Below are 19,497 nucleotides of genomic sequence, written 5' to 3'. Positions count from 1 at the left end.
GAGTGTAGTGGCACAGTCTCAGCTCACTGCAACTTCTACCTCCTGGGTTCAAGCTCTTCTCCTGCCTCAGCTTCCTGAGTAACTAGGACTACAGGCATGCACCACCAGGCCTGGCTAATTTTTTTTTTTTTTTTTTTAAGACAGGATTTCACCATGCTGGTGTTGAACTCCTGACCTCAAGTGATCCACCTCCCTTGGCCTCCCAAAGTGCTGGGATTACAGGCTTGAGCCACTGTGCCCAGCCGAGAGTTTTTTTGTTTTCTTTTAAACAAACCAACAATACCTGTTGTAATCTCCAAGAGAAATTCTGCTTTTTATCATTTCTGTCTCTCTTACAGAATATTCCTATTTTTCAGAAATAAAAATAATGAATACCACTGTCATTTTCTTGGGAACTTCCATTCTTTGATTAGCATGGTTTATTTCCTTAGGAAAATGGAGCTACCTTACATGCTAATGGTATAAAGCAGAATTTATATTATTTTAACAAGAATTTTATATTGAACATTTTCTCTTCATTCCACTAGAGTTTTTGATCCCAAAAACGAGTTTGAACTGCACTTGAGTAATAGTACAGAGGTAAATGCATACTAGTGGTTGTAGTTCCACAATTTTCTTTCTTTTGTCGCTGATATCATGGAATCCCTATAAGGGAGTTCCAGGTATTAATAATTTTGTAATTGTAGATGACCCAGAGAACAATTTGATCTAGGTCACTCCAGGAATTCATTGGCCAACGGGAAAACATAGGAACCATTTTAAGACTGAGAATACAAGTAACTATATCGCTTTAGATGACATTGATTCTAACAGTGATATTTAAAAGGAAAGTAAAGTTGGACTACAGTGGGAGGAATAGAAAACCAAAACAGATATATGCCAGCTGCAGAATGTATAGTATATAACGATATGGTTTTAAAGGATTTGGGGGCAAAGAGTAAGGATTAGTACAGGTAAGGGTGTCTGAAACTTGTGAGTTTGTTGGCGCTATTTGTGAGACAGAAAATTACTGAGATCCAAGAAAACTGCCAAGAGTGGAGTGTTTGGGTTAGCAGAGCCAAAGAGAACCAAATCCCATATAGATGAGACTCATCATATAGTTATTTGCAAGTGGGAGTTGACAGATGAAATCATTAGGCGATAATACAGGAGTCAGTGCTTTTCTCATGCTACAAAGATTTAAGTTGCTTTGACATCAGTAAATGTCCTGAATAAACATGAAAGAGAAGTCTTTTCCCAAATGGAGCATTCCTCTTGTCTCTCTCTGTGTCACTGTAGTAAAGGCTGTAAATGAAGGTTATCATGATGAGTATCACTGTACCTTTAAGAAGACAAAAATTGAGCTTATGTTAATAATGAAGATGGAAGAAGGAGAAAAGTAGAACTGCCTGGCTTTTGTTTATGAAAATGGTCTTTTTACTTTTGCTTTGCCATTCAGTCTCTTCTATGAAATTCAATATTTGTGTAACTGGATCAGTAAAAGAATGCACTTGGAGAGTATCATTATTTGGTTTCCCCAAGTAGAAAATCAGGCAGATGATGAGTTTATTTTGTTTTGTTTAAAAAAGGCTGACCAGGTTTTAGAATTATTCCTAAAATAAAGTAGGATGCATTTGCTTTAATCAATATTGATTGATTAAAAGCAAGAATCCCTAGCTTCAAATGGTGTTTACTGCTTTTAGTAGCTTAATACAGTTTTTCGTAGTCAAGTAGCATTTTTACATGCTTATTTTACGTATAGAATAGAATAGAAAGGATGAAATAGTATTTATTGCTTTGTTAGTTTATTATGTTTTTACCCCAAGAGATTCAAATTCCATTTCTATTGGAGTATCTATCCCTTTAGTGATAGTAGGAAACTTATGGCCCTGACCAAGTATATCCTGCCTGTATAGAGCAGGCTGTTTCTTTCAAGTGGCTACAGAAGAGCTAAAATTATATGACACCTCAGCAGGGAGAATCTGGCTTCATACTACTCACCATCATCCACTTTTTTGCAGGATGATCAGGATGGTGCTTTCACAAAATGGAGAGTGGAGAATTCATGGGGTGAAGACCATGGCCACAAAGGTGAGCTCAGTTTGGTAATACTAACTCCAGGTGACTGAACCTGCTCTACTCTGCCTTTCTCGGTGTCAAGCTGCTCTAGTGTGGAGGATTTCTCAGTAATTGGCTCACTGACTAGACTATTCTACAGAAAAATCTGAGGATCTGATTTGCCCCCAGAATTCCCCTGACCATTATGGCATGCCTGAACTCCCAGGTTGACTCTGAGACCGCTATGTGCTGCATTTGTTCCAAACTATGTTAATCCTCCCCTCTTTGTAGACCACTTGGCTAGTGAGGAGGTTGAGGTTCAGGACACTTGCTATATGGCATTTGATGCATTTTCTTTTTCTTTTTTTTTTTTTTTTTGAGACTGAGTCTCGCTCTGTCACCCAGGCTGGAGTGCAGTGGCCAGATCTCGGCTCACTGCAAGCTCCACCTCCCAGGGTCACGCCATTCTCCTACCTCTGCCTCCCGAGTAGCTGGGACTACAGGCACCTGCCACCACGCCTGGCTGATTTTTTGTATTTTTAGTAGAGACGGGGTTTCACCGTGTTAGCAAGGATGGTGTCAATCTCCTGACCTCATGATCTCCTCTCCTCGGCCTCCCAAAGTGCTGGGATTACAGGTGTGAGCCACTGCACCCAGCCTTGATGTATTTTCATCTACTACATCAGTACTCTAGAAAGTCAGAAGCCTTCTATATGGGAGAATGGGACTGGCAAGAAGCTTTCTTTAGGCATTTATTAGAGACTCCGTAGAAGTTACCATTGCCTAAAGTGGAAATGAACACTTTGCTTACCACTTAGAACTTCTTTATACTGACAAATCAAAACCTAGGGAGAAGTCATAACTTACACTAGGTAGACTAAACAAAATAACATAGGTAATATGTGAGTTGTGGAAAAATTTTAAAATATAGATAAAAAGTCTCTGATAATCCAACCACCTAGAGATCACCATTGATTAACAGTTTAGGGTGTATTATTGTAAAATTTTGAGACCATATTTTTAAAGGCTGTCTTTAGTAATAGCTTTTCAAGGAGATTTTACACTTTAATTTTTAGGGTTCCAAACCAAAAGTGGTGACCACCATGGCATATGTGTACATATGAACACGTAGATGTGTGTGTGCTGGGGGCATTTTGTAGCCAACTCTTCCCCAGAGTCCTTTTTCTTTTAACCAATGAATTCTGGCTAGGAAAAACATTAACTGCAGCTTAGCAGACTAGTTAGAAAACTGAGAGAAACCAGGTAGGAAAGCCAGAGAATTGACATGCAGAGAGATACTTGGAAACAAACTTGAGCATACATTTTACCCAACAGGAATTAGGCATTTTATTTTTTAAAAAAGAAAGAAAAAGAGATTTTAGCAACTCCTTGTTGTTGCCCCTCTCTGTGTTTAGAATAGTGATTTTCCAGCTATGTTCCTCACAGCGCTAGGATTTCCAAGGGTAAAAGGTAGAGGACGGGGTGTGGAGGTTTGGACGTGAGCGTATCTGACTTCCATAGCTCGTATTTGAAAATTGCTGTTTTAGAAGAGTCTGTTAAGCTAAGTTTTGAACTTGACAGCACTTTAGTATGCTGATTGGGCAGCACAGGCTTGTATATGATAGCCAAAATCTGAAGACCATTTATTTGTCATTCTAGGGCTTTTCATCTCCCTATGAGAAAAATCACTGGTGGGTTTTGGCTGACTGTCCCTGGAATCTGCTGTGAAACTCAGCAGCCCGGTGTTTATATGTAAACAAATACAAATGCTGTTACTGCGTTTCTCTTCATCATCAGATAGTTGCATGTCTACCTTCTGTGATGTCTATAATTGTTCTGTGATTTCAGGGGTGCCAAAGTTAACTATTATGAATTAGAATGCAACATTTTAAAATTGGCAGTTTCTTGTAAGGTTAATTTTATTTTGAGACAAATACACAATAGGGTCAAATAGAGAAGGGTTTAAACCTCAGCAAAGCTAGCAGACAGAGTAAAAATAACTCACAATTTAGTCGTATCCGTAAGTTGGTGATAGTGAAGAGATGGATACTTGTCTTAAATTTGAAAGATTTGATTATTTGTAGCAAACATAAGATACTGAGTTAAAGTTTCCTGTTGCTTCCAGTGAACCCCCTGCAGCTTCTGTTTCATTTCTGGTCTAATTGGGTTTGTTATCATGTAGCTTACCACCTACGAGAAGAACTAAAGTTATATTTGTTTAGAAGAGCCTGGATCCGTCAGCTTGCTGCGATATTTTTCCATCTGTAATAGTCAGTGAGTTTGAAGATAGTAGTGTTATCTGGTTAATAGAGGATAAACACTTGTAAAATCAGGAAAATGTGTTTTATGTAGTGTGAGTTACTGTCTTTATTATTTTGAACCTAAATACTTAATTTTAGGTCACTTTACTTTATATAATTTTTCCATTTAGCTTTACCTCTTAAAAGTTTTGCTTCTGCTAACAACTCATTTCATTATTATGCTGAGAGAACTGTATAATACAGGATCTTGCTATCCCTGTAACTCTTCTATAATCCTTCTTAGTGAAATCTGCAGCTATCTAGTAAAGATTAACTTTTTTGTTCTCAAATAACTGAAATGCCCGTGATTATACACAGCAAAGCATTTCAGTAGAGAGCCAAAAGATAAGAAACAGAACTGGAGTGGAGGCAGGGAATCATTCATTCAAGCCAAAATAAATTATTCTCATGTATTTCTTGGTAATGTTCTTTCTAACCTAACAGGAAGGAAGGAAAGAAAACATGATCTAATTTAATTGGCACACTTGGCCTGACCTTAGGAGAGCGCATAGTATGTTATTATGTTGGCAATATGTGTTTACCCCAGCAGGGCCTTCTTGTCTGTCATCCTAGTGGACATTGGCTGTCATGTCTGAGGCAGGACCTCTGTTTATGCTCTCTTGGGAGACATGACAACCTTAAGAAGCATTGCTGGGATTTTGTTTCTGTAGATAACATTGTTAACAGTTTGTTGCTGTTCTCTTTGGGATTTTTTACTGTTAAGATTGATGTTTCTGAAAAAGCAGTGTTGATAATACATGCTGGAGATAAACAGAGCAAAGATACCTGGGCAAGCTGCCTTTGCCCAGCCCTGGCTTTGGTTCTCCCCATTGGTTATGTTCATGGCCCTCCTGCCCAGAAACTGTTTTGTAACAGATAACTTGACTGTTTCATAAAATAGACAGAAGGTTTCTTCTCCCCTCCTTCTTAAAATACTTGACTATCCATTTTGTACCTTGTTAATGGATCATATCAGAAATGGATTTCACAATTAGATGAGGGAACAGACTTTGGGATTTGATATATTATCTTTCATTTTGAAACGTTGATAAAAATATTTTGTAAAATATTTAAGAATTTAAAATCAAGGAAGTCACTTTTGATTCCTCTCACTATTAGTCAAAAATTCATCTGAGAAGAGCCTAATCTTTAAGCCAAAGTGACCTGCAGATCCCCTCGCTAGTAAATGATAGAGCCAGAATTACAACCCAGATGGCCTGATACCAGAGCCAGTTTTCTTAACCACTAAACTGTGCTTTTTCTCAGCTTCCCTGTTCTAGTAGCATGTCATCCACTCATGAAATAACAGGTCAGTTCATGGTCATTGGTGACCAGAAACAGTGGGTGAGGGGATATAAAACTGTATGAAGGACCTGGAGATGTTATGTAAATGTCTGACACTGGGAGAAAAGGCCCCTAGAGCATTGTTTGTGGCTGGGAATCTGGGTAAAGAGTGAAGAATGGGGCATTCTCTGAGAGTTTGTCCCATGTTAGCACATTTGTGACTTAGGCAAGTAAGAAACTATGCAGCCACCCAAAACCTCCCTGAATTTTGTCCATACTGCTTTATAATAAGGTTATTTAGTTCTTTTTTTTTTTTTTTTTTTTGAGATGGAGTCTTGCTCTGTCACCCAGGCTAGAGTGCAGTGGCACGATCTCAGCTCACTGCAAGCTCTGCCTGCCAGGTTCACGCCATTCTCCTGCCTCAGCCTCCCGAGTAGCTGGGGCTACAGGTGCTCCCCACCATGCCTGGCTAATTTTTTGTATTTTTTAGTGGAGACGGGGTTTCACCAGGTTAGCCAGGATGGTCTCGATCTCCTGACCTTGTGATCCGCCCACCTCAGCCTCTCAAAGTGCTGGGTTTACAGGCGTGAGCCACCACGCCCAGCTAAGGTTATTTAGTTCTTAACTTTTTATCTTGGACAACTTTAAACATATATAAAGTAAACAGGATTGTATTAAAGAACCCTGCATATGCCTGTCACCCACCTTCAGTAGTTATCAATATTCTGTCATGCAAATAATAGTGTATTTGATAGTCAATAAATAAAATTCCTAGATGGTCTTTCTAATGAACCAGTCTTACTATGAAACTTTACTTCTTTGTGATTGGTTCACTTAGTTATGAGATTGTATTCCATTTCTAGAGCCTGACACAGCAGAGCTCTAAATGTGAAATTATCAAAATATAGTTCTTAATGCTTATTTGGTCTAGTTTCTCAATATGATAAGTAACAACTTTTAAGTGAAGATATGAGGGATATTTTTAAATTCTGCAATGTTCACTGAAGGAAAATACTTACCTTTAAAAATTCAGTCTCTTCTGATTTTCATTTTGAACCAAGATGAGTTTTCCATTTTTCACATTGCTTTTGTTCCTTTCAGATACATGAACATTTGAAATTGTTTTTAACCCACATTTTTAATCTTTTCTTACAAATGAGCCTCTCTGTTCCTGATTTCTTTCATTTTAGGAAAATTTTCAGACTTCCTTCTAGAAAGGAGCCTCTAAATGGTTTCAGTTAAAGAGACTTTGGCATGTTAGAGATTAGAAAGAAACATGTTACCAATTCAGATTATATCTAGATTTCTGCTGCTTCCTAAAAACCAACATTATGACCTTCAATTGTCTCACCAGCCAAACTGCCACATGTGATTTTGGAGATGGTATATTCAAAGCTAGGCATAAAAACCATCATATTCTTCATATAATGCTATGTTGTAGAACCAGGTGAGTTGAGAGACAGTTACTAATAATTAATTCTTGATTTTAGATGCAGGGCAGTAATTTAACTCATTGTAGTGTCACATTTCTATATCAATAACATGGACAATTTGTTTCTTTATGAGCTCCTACAGTTTGTATGTAGCCATCAAATGAAATAATATATGCAAGCATTTTTCAAACCGTATACTGTTATATAAATCTAAGGAGTTATAAACAGCCCATATTTCTTTTGGAGGTAGTCGAGACATAAAGCTACAGGGCGTCTTGCTTCATGAGAATTCAAAGTTCACTAATAATTTCTATTTATTTATCCTCATGACATCAGAGTAGAGTAACTCAGGATGTGAACGGGGGTGATTATACCCAGGTTTTATGTGAAGAAACTAAAACTTACTGACAGTTGTGTCTTGTTCGGGTTCCACAGAATCAGAGAGAGAATTGGAATTCAAATCTCTTAATTTGACACAGATAGCTTCCCTAAAAGTATATATTACTTACAAAAGACAATCAGTTATTTGCAGGTCTCTTTGAGGTTCAGTTCTGGATCTCTAGTACAATAATGGAAATTATAGGTAATGTTGGGCCAGACTTGCTGAAACGAGAGTGAATTGTAGAACTTAAAACCTCAGGTTTCTGATTTCCGAGAAAAGGGCAAGATGCAAATTTGTTTTGTCACCTTGGAGGGTTTCATGTCTCTCCAGGCTTGGGAAAAGTGCTGCTACCAGCAAATCTGGATTCTGGGTTCTTTCAGAAGGGCTTTTTGTTGCTGTTGTTGTTACTGTTGTGACGGAGTGTTGCTCTGTCTTCCCAGGCTGGGGTGCGGTGGTGTGGTCTCGGCTCACTGCAACCTCTGCCTCCCAGGTTCAAACGATTCTCATGTCTTGGCCTGCTGAGTAGCTGGGATTACTGGTGCCCACCACCGTGCCCAGTTTTTTTTTGTTTTGTTTTTTGTTTTGTATTTTTAGTAGAGACAGGGTTTCACCTGTTGGCCAGGCTGGTCTCGAACTCCAGACCTCAAGTGATCCGCCCACCTTGGCCTCCCAAAGTGCTGGGATTATAGGTGTGAGCCACCGTGCCCAGCCTTCTCAGAAGGGCTTTTCATCATACATCTTTATTAACCAAAAAGCCTGTATGACTTTGGCTGAGAAATAGTGTATGTAGATGGAATAGAGGAAGCATGTACTCTCCAGTTCACTGGTGCTTCCTGATCAAAGTATGTGACTAAGAGAGGATTATCATTATGTGGGCAAGGATAGACTGTGTGACAGAGCTCTTAACCTGCAATGAAGCATCTGCTTCAGAGAGAAATCTCCTCATATCTAAAGTAGAGTTTTGTGTATAGATGTGCTTTTACCTGTAGATAGGATCTATAATTTTCACCAGATTATCTCCAAGGTGTGTTTGCGTTGGCTTAAGAAGGATGGAGGTTTAAGCACAGAATCTGGAGCCAGACCACCTGGGTATGCATCCTGGCTAACCTATCTATATTGGCTGTGTCACAGTGGTCATTGACATTTAACCTGTCTGAGCCTCAGCTTTCTCATCTGTGAAATAGGGATAATAATTGGACCTATCTCATAGGGTTGTTGTGAGAACCATGCCAGGCGCATAAGAAGTGCTTAGAAATATTAGAGCTCCCATTGCTACTCTTGTTAATGTTTTCTATAGACTAATGAGGGCAAGAGAACAAGAACATGAAGCTCCCTAACCTTTCCCTTCAAGAGGAGGGCATCTAACTTGCCCCATGGTTCCAGTTTCAGATCTCTAAATTCAGTGCCCTAGTGTGATCATTATGCTACATCACCAGTGTACTGGGTGGATGACCCATAGTGTGGGCTTAGTGTCGTGAGAGAAAGCAGTGAAAGTGAATAAACCTAGTGCTGAGGAAAAACCATTAGCAGTAGCATCAACTCACATTTATTGATGGGATGCAAGGAACCGTGCATAGGCCATGGTGGAGTGAATGTCTCTGACCCTCAGAGGAATTTATACTTACTCACCTGTGACACAGGAAGGGGATTTGAAGAGGGCTGTGATGTGACAGAAGTGGCATTCATGGTGTGCTCCTCAGACTGTAAGATATAGGATAAATAGACCGAGAAAAGCAAAGAAGGGATGAATTTTTTTCCAAGAAGGCAGTTGACAGAAGAAGAACTAGGGAGTACCTTCCCTCAGTGGGGAGACAATAGGAAGACATAGAAGCTGAGGTGATTGAAAAGGGTGAAGGGTTGGAGAGAGCACCTTGGAAGCCCAGGACTAGAGGGCGTCAGGAAGAACATGGTGGTACATAGTGGAACAGCAGAGCAGACAGAAAATGGGTCAAGAAGAAAAGCTGTTGGGTTGGACTTAAGGTAGTTTTTTGAAACTTTAGGAGGGGTCAGGGTGCAAGCCCAGCTATCCTATTATGCTCCATTGGCAGCATGTCAGTACTTCGTTCCCTCAAAGGCTACGTACAGTGGAGTTGCAAGGAATTGAAGCTGGGACAATTAAGACTGTAAGTCTTGGCCCCATATGGTGTTTGTAACCTACTGTAAGAAAAAATCTGTAAAACATAAACACAAGAATAAGTGCAGAGTCACACACGGGATAAACTGCAAGGGAAGTGGTCAGTGACTGGAACTGTGAGGCCTCCGTAGGGATTCTTCAAGGGTGACCCTCTTTAGGGAGGATTTTAGGGGTGTGGCTTTTTTTCTGAAAAGGGAGAGGGAGGCCAGCCAGAGAAATGGTGGCTGAGAAGTGCAGCTCTTGGCATTTGGAGCATGCGTTGAACAGGTCAGAGGAGTGAAGCTAAGAAATAATGTGACTTGCCATTCATAGAGCTTTTGAGGAATGACCAACAAGCAGACTTTGTCTGAAACAAATAGGAGTAGCAATAGTTTGGGGTGAGAGAAAAGTCACTGAGTTTCAGTGGGAAAACAAGACCCTTGGATGGCATCTAAATTTGTGCTTTCCTCTCTGGGTTCGCCCTCAGAGATCCTGGAGAGCTGTGTGTGCCCTCAGGGCTGCCTGGCTCGTGCTCATTGGTCTAGAGAAAGAAGTCAGCCGGGAGGTGAACAGGCTGCTTCTGGGCTCCTTAGCAGAGGGCACTTCTCAGGCTGTGGACACTTCTGCTGACTGAACTTTGTGGTGGATGGGTTTAAAAAATACAAACCACAAACCAAAACAACTCCTTTTCTCTACCGCATTTTCCACCCTGCATTTTTCCTGGTATATTTACTGGGGAAATGGTACTTTCTAACCTTTTTTTCTGAAAGAGGCCACAAGTAATATCCGGCTATAAGAGTATCTCTTCTTTTATCAGCAAATGGTTTATGAATGTAAATGTGTCCTCACCACATAGCCAGAATTTTATGTTTCCTCTGGAGGAAGAAGCCTCTTCTCTCATCACTGTTTCAAATGGCAGTCATACTTATAAGTGGTGGTTTTGGTTCCCTTCCTCTGGCCTTTTTTTTTTTTTTTTTTTTTTTAAAAAAAAAAAAACATCCAACCCATCCTGTTATCTATCTTTCTAAATACATGCACTTAGAACACATGGTGTCTCTTGTCTCTTTGATTTAAACAGACAAAATAGCTAGCCAAACATGGTAGTATGCACCTATAGTCTTAGCTACCCAGGATGCTGAGGCAGGAGGATTGTTTGAGCCCAGGAGTTCAAGTCCGGCCTGGGCAAGATAGTGAGACTCCATCGCTAAAAAATAAATAAATAGAAGATACAAAATACATTATAAATGGACCCAACAAAAACTGGGTTCCTGTTTGTTGATATGGGATTTGTGAGCAGATGGAGTTGGTTTCAAAGTTAGGTACCTGAGCTAGACTAAGTGCTGTCTGTTGCTGAAGCCATAACTACCTCCCAAGTCTCTTTGCCCACAGAGTGCTCAACTGGAGGAAGCTGAGCCCAATGAGAAAGACGGAATTTGAATTTAAGACCTGGGTTTGATGTCGGCTTTACTTACTGCCCTCCTGTCTGACAGTATTGTTGTGAGGATTAAAATGAAAACCAGGATAGGGATGTGAAATTGCATTGTGAAGTGTAAAGTCCTCACAGAGTTTTGGGGGTATATATGTGTGCATTTTTTTGTTTTGTTTTCTAAAGTGTAATTCTTTTAGTAGATAATGAAATTACATCATTCCAAAATCAAAATATAAAAAGATATATGAAAGAATTTTGTTTCCATCTCCGTCACTCTTCATTCCCCTACCTCTCTCTTAGGTTATTATTTCTATTTCTGGTATGTCTTTCCTTGTTTTTTTAGTACTAACATTACACATATTTAAGTATATTATTGCTTCCTTTTCTTACACTAGTGGTAGCACACTAGGTCGCCTGCTCTGCATCTTGTTCTCACAGCGTATCTTGGGGACATTTCCTTATCAGTATATCAGTACAGCTTCATTATCTTCCATTGTCTGGATCTAGCACAGTTTATGTAACCATTTCCCTTACTAATGGGACTTGAGTTGTTGCAGTCTTTTGCTATTACAAACAATATTGCAGTGGGTTATTATATATATGTACAGTGCTTAGAATAGTGCCTGGCACATGGTAAGTGCCAAATAAATATTAACTTTGTTGCACATAAATTCATATTGTATGCATGTAAGTATTGTGTATCTGTAGCATGAAGTCCCAGAAATGACATTGCTTAATGAAGAGGGTAAATGCATTTGTAATTTTTCTAGATACTGAAAAGGACAGATCTAACACCTCTGGACACCATTCCATAGGCAGTGTGTCATTTTGCACATTTGCAACATAACCTGTACAAATTCAAGGAAGTATTAGGTCATGCTTCACCCAGTGGATACCTAACAGAAGTGGTTGACAAATTATCACTACTTAATTATCTGTTGAAATTGTCTGGATTCATAGTTGGGGACTATGCCAAGGCCTTAGTGAGTAATGGAGTTTTTCGTTGAGAGTCTTGTTTCTGATGTTTTCTTATCGATTATCCTTCTTTTTTCTTGTATGTTTTTCATTATAATAGCAGAAAAATGTTTGTAAGCATAACACCAGTTAGAAACCAAAAAGAAAAAGATTAATAAATTTGACTTAATAAAAACAAAAATGGGCCGGGCACAAAGGCTTAACACCTGTAATCCCAGCACTTTGGGAGGCCGAGGCAGGTGGATCACCTGAGGTCAGGAGTTTGAGACCAGCCTGGCCAAAGTGGCGAAACCCCATCTCTACTAAAAATACGAAAAATTAGCCGGGCGTGGTGGTGGACACCTGTATTCCCAGCTACTCAGGAGGCTGAGGCAGGAGAATCACCTGAACCTGGGAGGCAGAGGTTGCAGTGAGCTGAGATCACGCCACTGCACTCCAGCCTGGGCTACAGAGCAAAACTCTGTCTCGAAACAACAACAACAACAAATGTTAGTAGGCTAGAAAATATAAACTAAATTAGAAGGCAAATTACATAATAGGAAAAAAATGTTTGCAACCAATATAAATATAGAGTGTACTATAACTGATCACTATGAAAAAGAAGAAAGCTCCAATTTAAAATATGCAGAGGGCTAGGTATAGTGGCTCACACCTGTAACTCCAGAGGTTTGGGAGGCCAAAACAGAAGGATTGCTTGAGCCCAGGAGCTCAAGACCAGCCTGGGCAACATCGCAAGATCCCATCTCTACGAAAATTAAGAAAATTAACTGGGTGAGGAGGCGCATGTTCATAGTCCCAGCTACTTGGGAGGCTAAGGTGGGAGGATCGCATGTCCGCAGGAGTTTGAGGCTGCAGTGAGCTATGATTGTGTCACTCAGCCTGGGTAACACAGTGAGACCTTGTTTCTCTCTTTTTTTTTTTTTTTGAGACAGAGTCTCACTCTGTCACCCAGGCTGGAGTCCAGTGGCACGATCTTGGCTCACTGCAGCCTCCACCTGCCTGATTTAAGCAATTCTCCTGCCTCAGCCTCCCAAGTGACTGGGACTACAGGCACGTGCCACCATGCCCAGCTAATTTTATGTATTTTTAGTAGAAATGGGTTTTACCCTGCTGGCCAGGCTGGTCTTGAACTTCTGACCTCGTGATCTGCCCGCCTAGGCCTCCCAAAGTGCTGGGATTACAGGCGTGAGCCACCATGCCTAGCCAGACCTTGTCTCTTAAAAAAAAAAAAAAAATGAACAGAGTTCTCAGACGCTTTAGAAAATAAAACTGTCAATAGCAAGCAAACACATAAAAGGAGAAAAGACTCAAATTGGATCCAAGAAGAAAGTTAGTAATTATGTATACCAGATATTGATTAGGATATAAGGAAATTTAATACAGTGAAGCATTGCTTAAGACAGGGATCTTTTCTGAGAAATGCATCATTAGGTGATTTTGTCATTGTGTGGACATCATGGATTGTACTTAGACAAACCTTGATGGTGTAGCCCATTGCCCCTAAGCTACAAACCTGTACAGCATGTTACTATACTGAATACTCTAGGTAGTTGTAACATAGTGCTAAGTGTTATTTGTGTATCTAAACATAGAAAAGGTACAGCAAAAATACCTTATTATAATCTTATAGAACCACTATCATATATGTAGTTCATTGCTGACCAAAATGTCACTACGCAGTGCATGAATGTAGATGATTAAGGGTGTGCACAAAGATTTACCTACAGAAACGTTTATAACAGTATTGTTTCTAAGCATGAAAAAACAGTCCGGATTCCAACAATAGGGGACTGATTAAATGTGTTTTGATTTAATCATGTAGATTCAGTACTTAAAAATTATGATGTAGATAGATGTATTTCATTATCAATAAGGAAAGAGATTAATTGGAAAACAGTATGTGTATTACTTTGTAATACAAGGCCACCATGTAAGATGTCTCATTTTTATGAAATTTATAGCTTCTAGTACATATAGAAACTTTATCAAGGATCCATGTAAAATTTGACAGAGCTTGAACATGTGTCCCAAGGTGGTGGGATTGTAGGCAGTTTAAAAATTATTTGTCTTCTCTTTCTCCTCCTTTCATGTTTCCAGAATTTTTTATGATGAGTCTTTGGGTAATTTTTAAGGAGTTAAAAAGCAGTGTAACATTTCAGAAATTTTGGAGAGAAAATCTCCTATCCCGTGGCATAAAATTCTCAAGTTTTATTGCTGTTCATGGGTTTTTTTTCTCATGTACATCTATATTTGTAACGTAGTTGTAATTATACAGGATATGCCACTTTATTTTTATTACCTAAACATTTTTTCATGTTGCTACACAGTCTTTACAACTTCATTATCAAGTGATTCCTGTTCTGTGAGGTGGTTTCTCCCTGGTGATGAGGAAGCTTGAAATAGAAGACAAGTGCCAGTGAGACTTCCGCTTTCCTTTCTGGGAGCCTTTTTTCAACCTGGAGTTCCGACCGCCAGGTGAAAGATTGGCAGTGACTGAATGAAGGGTTGGTGGTCCAGCTGCTTAGTTTCATGCTGCCAGACAGACCGTTAGAGCAGAACAGATACCTTCATTTTGTCACAACTTTTTTAAAAATGGCAAAAAATAACAGCCACATATAGTTTGTTAGTGAGGTGAAATACCTCATAGAACAAGACAAAGAATATAAAATATTTCTAATATGTTAAAATATAAATATTTTATATTCTTTGTATTCTTTAGTCTGAAAGGCTTAAATCTTACATCTCTGGTGGAATTTCAGAAAAAAAAAAATGTTTTCTTAGGTAAAGCGTCGTTTTTCTCTTAAACTAGCCTATGTGAAACTCTTCTGTTTCTGAATGAATTTCACCTAACCTGTCTACAGCTATATTCACAGACACTGTTTTTCCCTTTACAGACCGACCCTACCCTTTCTGTTACAAAACACAGAAACATTGCCAGTGTTTTTTGGTTGGTTGGTTGGTTGGTTTGAGGTGTTTTGTTTTGAGGACTGTTCACTTTTCTTTCTTTCTCATTGCATATAAACAAGACATTAAAGTTTAAACAAAATTTAATTTCACCTTAGTTCCTAAAGCTGACTTTCTTTATCTGTTTATCTATTTGTTTCCCTCAGTGTAACCTTGGGATCCCTGGAGCAGGTTTTTATTTTGTTTTCTTTTCTTTTTCTCTTGGAATGCTTGTGTCTCATGGCCAGTGGGCCTAAGGGTTAGGAACCGTACCTTCCCACAAATGAAAAGTGCCACCCGAATCCTGCCTGAGCCAGTGCTTTGCTGCTTCCTACACAGATTTCAGACATGCTGATCCTAATCTTCTCAGTCAAACTCCAAGACACACAGTGTCAACAGTTACGGCAGCCGCAAGTTCATTATCTACATAGGGCGCAATTACTTGGCAGCTACCTAGACTGTGAGGATTTTGTGGGTCCCCAAAGAACTCATATCCTGAAGAGAGAGACTAATCAAGGTGGGTCCTCTTGGCAGGGACATTGAAAGGGTGGATTACAATTGATAGGAATTTTAATTTGTGAGGACTTAATCTGATATGCTTTTGGAACAAGATAGTGTAGATGTACTTATTGTCCATATTCTGGGAGCATTCTTTGAAGATTCATTTGATTGTATGGTGATAGTATTGTTGAAAGGACACAGAATTTTATTACATGAATCTGCTTCTATCCTTCACCTGCCTAACTGCCCAGGGCTACTGCAGGTGTTTATTCAGCCTGCATTGTGGTGAGGGAAGGGATGACTAATGTCTCAAACAGTGCGGTGTTCCCTAGCCTGCTCTCCTGCTTGCTGAAAGCTCCTTTTTGGGAAGGCAGATGCTGAGTTTTCAGGAAACACTCACTTAGGATTTAGTGTTTTAGTTTTAAATATATGCACTAGTTGACCTTTGAGCGGACAGAACTTTCGTTGCCAGAACCTGGTGGCACTGGTGTGAGTGATGTTAATTAAGGGCCAGGTCCTGACACCAACAAAGCCAGAAAGTTTGGAATATATAATCAAGACAAGCCAGAAGTAGCACAGGCTACAGAATGGGCCTGTACCCTCCTTCCATCTCTCATCTATTGAAAGTAGGGGCCCTGGGTCCAGGAGGCCAGCTTATCAAGAGACAAGGATGCATTCCTTTATCTGCCTTGGTCGGAGCACTTGAACACTTTTACAGGGCACTCCCAACCCCCACCATTCCCACCCCCAAGACAGGATCTCACTCTGTTAAGGCTGGAGTGCAGTGGTGTGAACTTGGCTCACTGAAACCACAGGCTCAGGCCACCACACTGGCGAATTTTTTTTATTTATTTTTATTTTTATTATTTTTTATATTTTTTGTAGGGATGGGGTTTCGCCATGTTGCCCAGGCTGGTCTTGAACAACTGGGCTCAAGCAGTCCACCTGCCTCGGCCTCCTAAAGTGCTGAGATTATAGGTGTGAGCCACTGCTCTGGCCTCCAGTGTTTTTGAGGGTAAACGTATGCTGTGCCACATCAGGATGATCTGTCTCTGACTTCTGTCAGAGGTGAAAAACAGGATTGGGCATAGATGACTTCACAAATCAATTGTGTTTTCAGGTTAAATAGTGCCCTTTGTCACACCATTTAGCATACAAAATTAGACTTACCACTATAGTTGCCTTTTAATTATTTAAACCAGTCTTGCCTCAAGAGCAACAGTTCTCCCTAGGGCCCTTTCAGGGGGTGTGCAGGGTCTGCCCTTGAGCAACGTATCTTTGTGAGGCTGGATTTCCTTCATCTGCTTCAACCAGAACAACATACTGCAACAGATTAAACACAGATGCAGATACTGGAATTCAGCTGTCTTCTACAAATCCAGATATTAAAATGTAAAACAGTGCCACTTTTCTAACTAAAAATATTTTTTTACAGAATATAATTATTTTTTCCTTAAAATATATTGTTTATATTCATTTTTCATACTTATTTTTAAATGAATTAATATTTTTAGCTTTCTGTTTTAGTTTCTGGTATAGTAAGTTATGATAGATATTAGTCCACATAAAGAATGTTTTAGGTCCTTAATAATTTTAGGAATGTAAAGGGCAGGGCTTGAGGCCAAGAGGCTTGAAAACTGCTGCACTAGGGGACCCTCTTGGTAGAAACACCTACTTCTCCTTTCCCTGGGTCCTGTGTAGTGGGAAATGGTATAGGACAGGTCTAGGCTGATACAAACTTTCAGAGAAAAATGGCTCCGGTGTTTACTGTAAAACAAGTATCAGATACAGTCAGATGACAGTCGTGGTGCTGATGGCCATTGCTAGTCCGGGTAGCCCTTGGATGTGTGTGCCTGCATTGCTCTTGATTCAGTACACATCGTTTGCTCTGTGTTCTGTCTGTGGCCCAGCAGCCCATTCTTGTTAAATATATGGACTTCAGTCTCTCACGTTAATTTTGCTCTTCTTATTAGCAATGGCTTGGGTAAAGCATTTTTTTCCAATTTAAGTTTTTTTGGAGATCTGTTCCTGAAAGAACAGATTTGTTTGTTTTTGTTTTTTTAACTTTCAATCGTTTTGGGGGAACAGGTGGGTTTTGGTTACATGGATAAGTTATTTAGTGGTGATTTCCGGGACTTTGGTGCACCCGGCACCTGAGCAGTGTACACTGGTATGTTGTCTTTGTTTTATCCCTCCACCCCTCCCACTCTTCCATCCTGAGTGCCCAAAGTCCATTATGTCATTCTTATGCCTTTGCATCCTCATGGCTTCGCTCCAACTTATATAAGTGAGAACATATGATATTTAGTTTTCCATTCTTGAGTTACTTCATTTAGAATCATGGTCTCCAGCTCCATCCAAGTTGCTACAAAATACATTATTTTTTTTCCTTTTTATGGCTGAGTGTAATATTCCACAATATGTAAATGTCACATTTTCTTTATCCACTTGTTGGTTGATGGGCACTTAGGTTGGGTCCATGTTTTTGCAATTGTGAATGGTGCTGCTATAAGCATGCGTGTGTGCATGTGTCTTTTTCATTTAATGACCTCTTTTCCTTTGGGTAGATACCCAGTAGAGGGATTGCTGGATCGAATGGTAGATCATTAGTTCTTTAAGAAATCTCCATACTGTTTTCCTTAGTGTTTGTACTAGTTTATATTCCCACCAGCAGTGTAAAAGTGTTCCCTTTTCACCACATCCACGCCAACATCTATAATTTTTTTGCTTTTTAATTATGGCCATTCTTGCAGGAGTAAGGTGGTATCACATTGTGGTTTTAATTTGCATTTCTCTGATAATTAGTGATATTGAGCATTTTTTCATGTGTTTGTTGGCTGTTTGTGTATCTTCTTTTCCAGATTGTCTATTCATGTCCTTTGCCCATTTTTTGGTGAGATTTTTTTTTTTCTTGCCAATTTGTTTGAGTTCCTTGTAGACTCTGGGTGTTAGTCCTTTGTCAAATTCATGGTTTGTGAAGATTTTCTACCACTTTGTGGGTTGTCTGTTTACACTGCTATTTCTCTTGCTGTGCAGAAGGCTTTTAGTTTAATTAGGTCCCATTTATTTATGTTTTTGTTGCATTTGCTTTTGGGGTCTTAGTCGTGAATTCTTTGCCTAAGCCAATGTCTAGAAGAGTTTTTCCAGTGTTATCTTCTAGAACTTGTATTGGTTTCAGGTTTTAGATTTCAGCCTTTGACCATCCTGAGTTGATTTTTGTGTAAGGTGAGAGATGAGGATCTGGTTTCTGAAGGGGAATTTGTGTTGGCCTAGTGGAGCCTGAGATGCAGGTTAATCCTCCTTAGGGAAGACGACGATTACTAGGATGGGTACCCGATGACACCACACTTTTTCTCTCAGCTGAGCTCTCAACCTTAAATGGGGCATTAGTGCCAGGACACCTCTGTATAGTCCTAACCCACTGGAGAGGCCTTCCTAAGGAGAACAGGTTAAGCAGATGTCTCATTCTTCTAGTTCTGCCTGATCCTCATCATAGATTTCCTCCTAGGAAAAACAAGGACTGCTTGATCATTTCACTCCCACAGTATCATCTGCAAATAAGTGCGTATCTAGGAATGATGACATGACCCTATCAAAATGCTCACAGCAGCCTACCTGATTGTTGTAGGAGTGTGTGATAGAAAGGAATGGGGGAGAACAGCCATTGACACTGGTAGGGTAAGAAGGGAAATGGGGTGCTTGCCCTTCTGACCCTAGAAATTTATGCCCTAGATGTGGCTGTATGAATGAGAAGTTTTTCTGCCTCCCTACTAGTATACAGGTAGTCATTCACCATCACCAAGGCAGCTGAGGAAGAGAGCAGCAGCACAGGATCTGGTGTTAGCCTTGGGTCCAAGGCTCAGCTCCAAACCTCACCATGTGACCTGGGCACATCACCTAGTTACTCTAAGACCCAGTTTTCTAATTTTTCTAAAAATAGAGCCATGCCTGTCCTGTCTGCTTCACAGAATTGCTAATAAGGTCTTAAATTAAATGAAATTTACAGATGGGAAAGCTGAAAAATATGTATGAATATCAGTTTTGTAAAAGGTTTATCCTACAAAAAGGGTTTCTGCTCTTTGCCCCTTGCCGTCTGTACT

General features: G+C 39.8%; 1 protein-coding gene across 3 annotated transcripts in view; it reads left to right on the top strand.

Annotated features, from left to right (window-relative positions):
• BLMH (bleomycin hydrolase) overlaps positions 1-19,497 on the top strand; it is a 45,191-nt gene that overhangs the window by 24,703 nt on the left and 991 nt on the right. For 2 of the 3 annotated variants that reach the window (XM_077970734.1, XM_015118973.3), the window contains one exon: positions 2,001-2,070. In XM_077970734.1, coding sequence (XP_077826860.1) covers positions 2,001-2,070 — 70 coding nt within the window. Of the gene's footprint in view, positions 1-2,000; positions 2,071-12,363; positions 12,561-12,979; positions 13,189-19,497 lie in introns of those variants that run through there. The other variant, XR_013406273.1, reaches the window with a different exon arrangement.

The sequence above is a fragment of the Macaca mulatta genome, chromosome 16 (genome assembly GCF_049350105.2).
Source record: "Macaca mulatta isolate MMU2019108-1 chromosome 16, T2T-MMU8v2.0, whole genome shotgun sequence".
Lineage (NCBI taxonomy): Eukaryota > Metazoa > Chordata > Mammalia > Primates > Cercopithecidae > Macaca > Macaca mulatta.
This window is presented reverse-complemented; position numbering and strand designations above follow the sequence as displayed.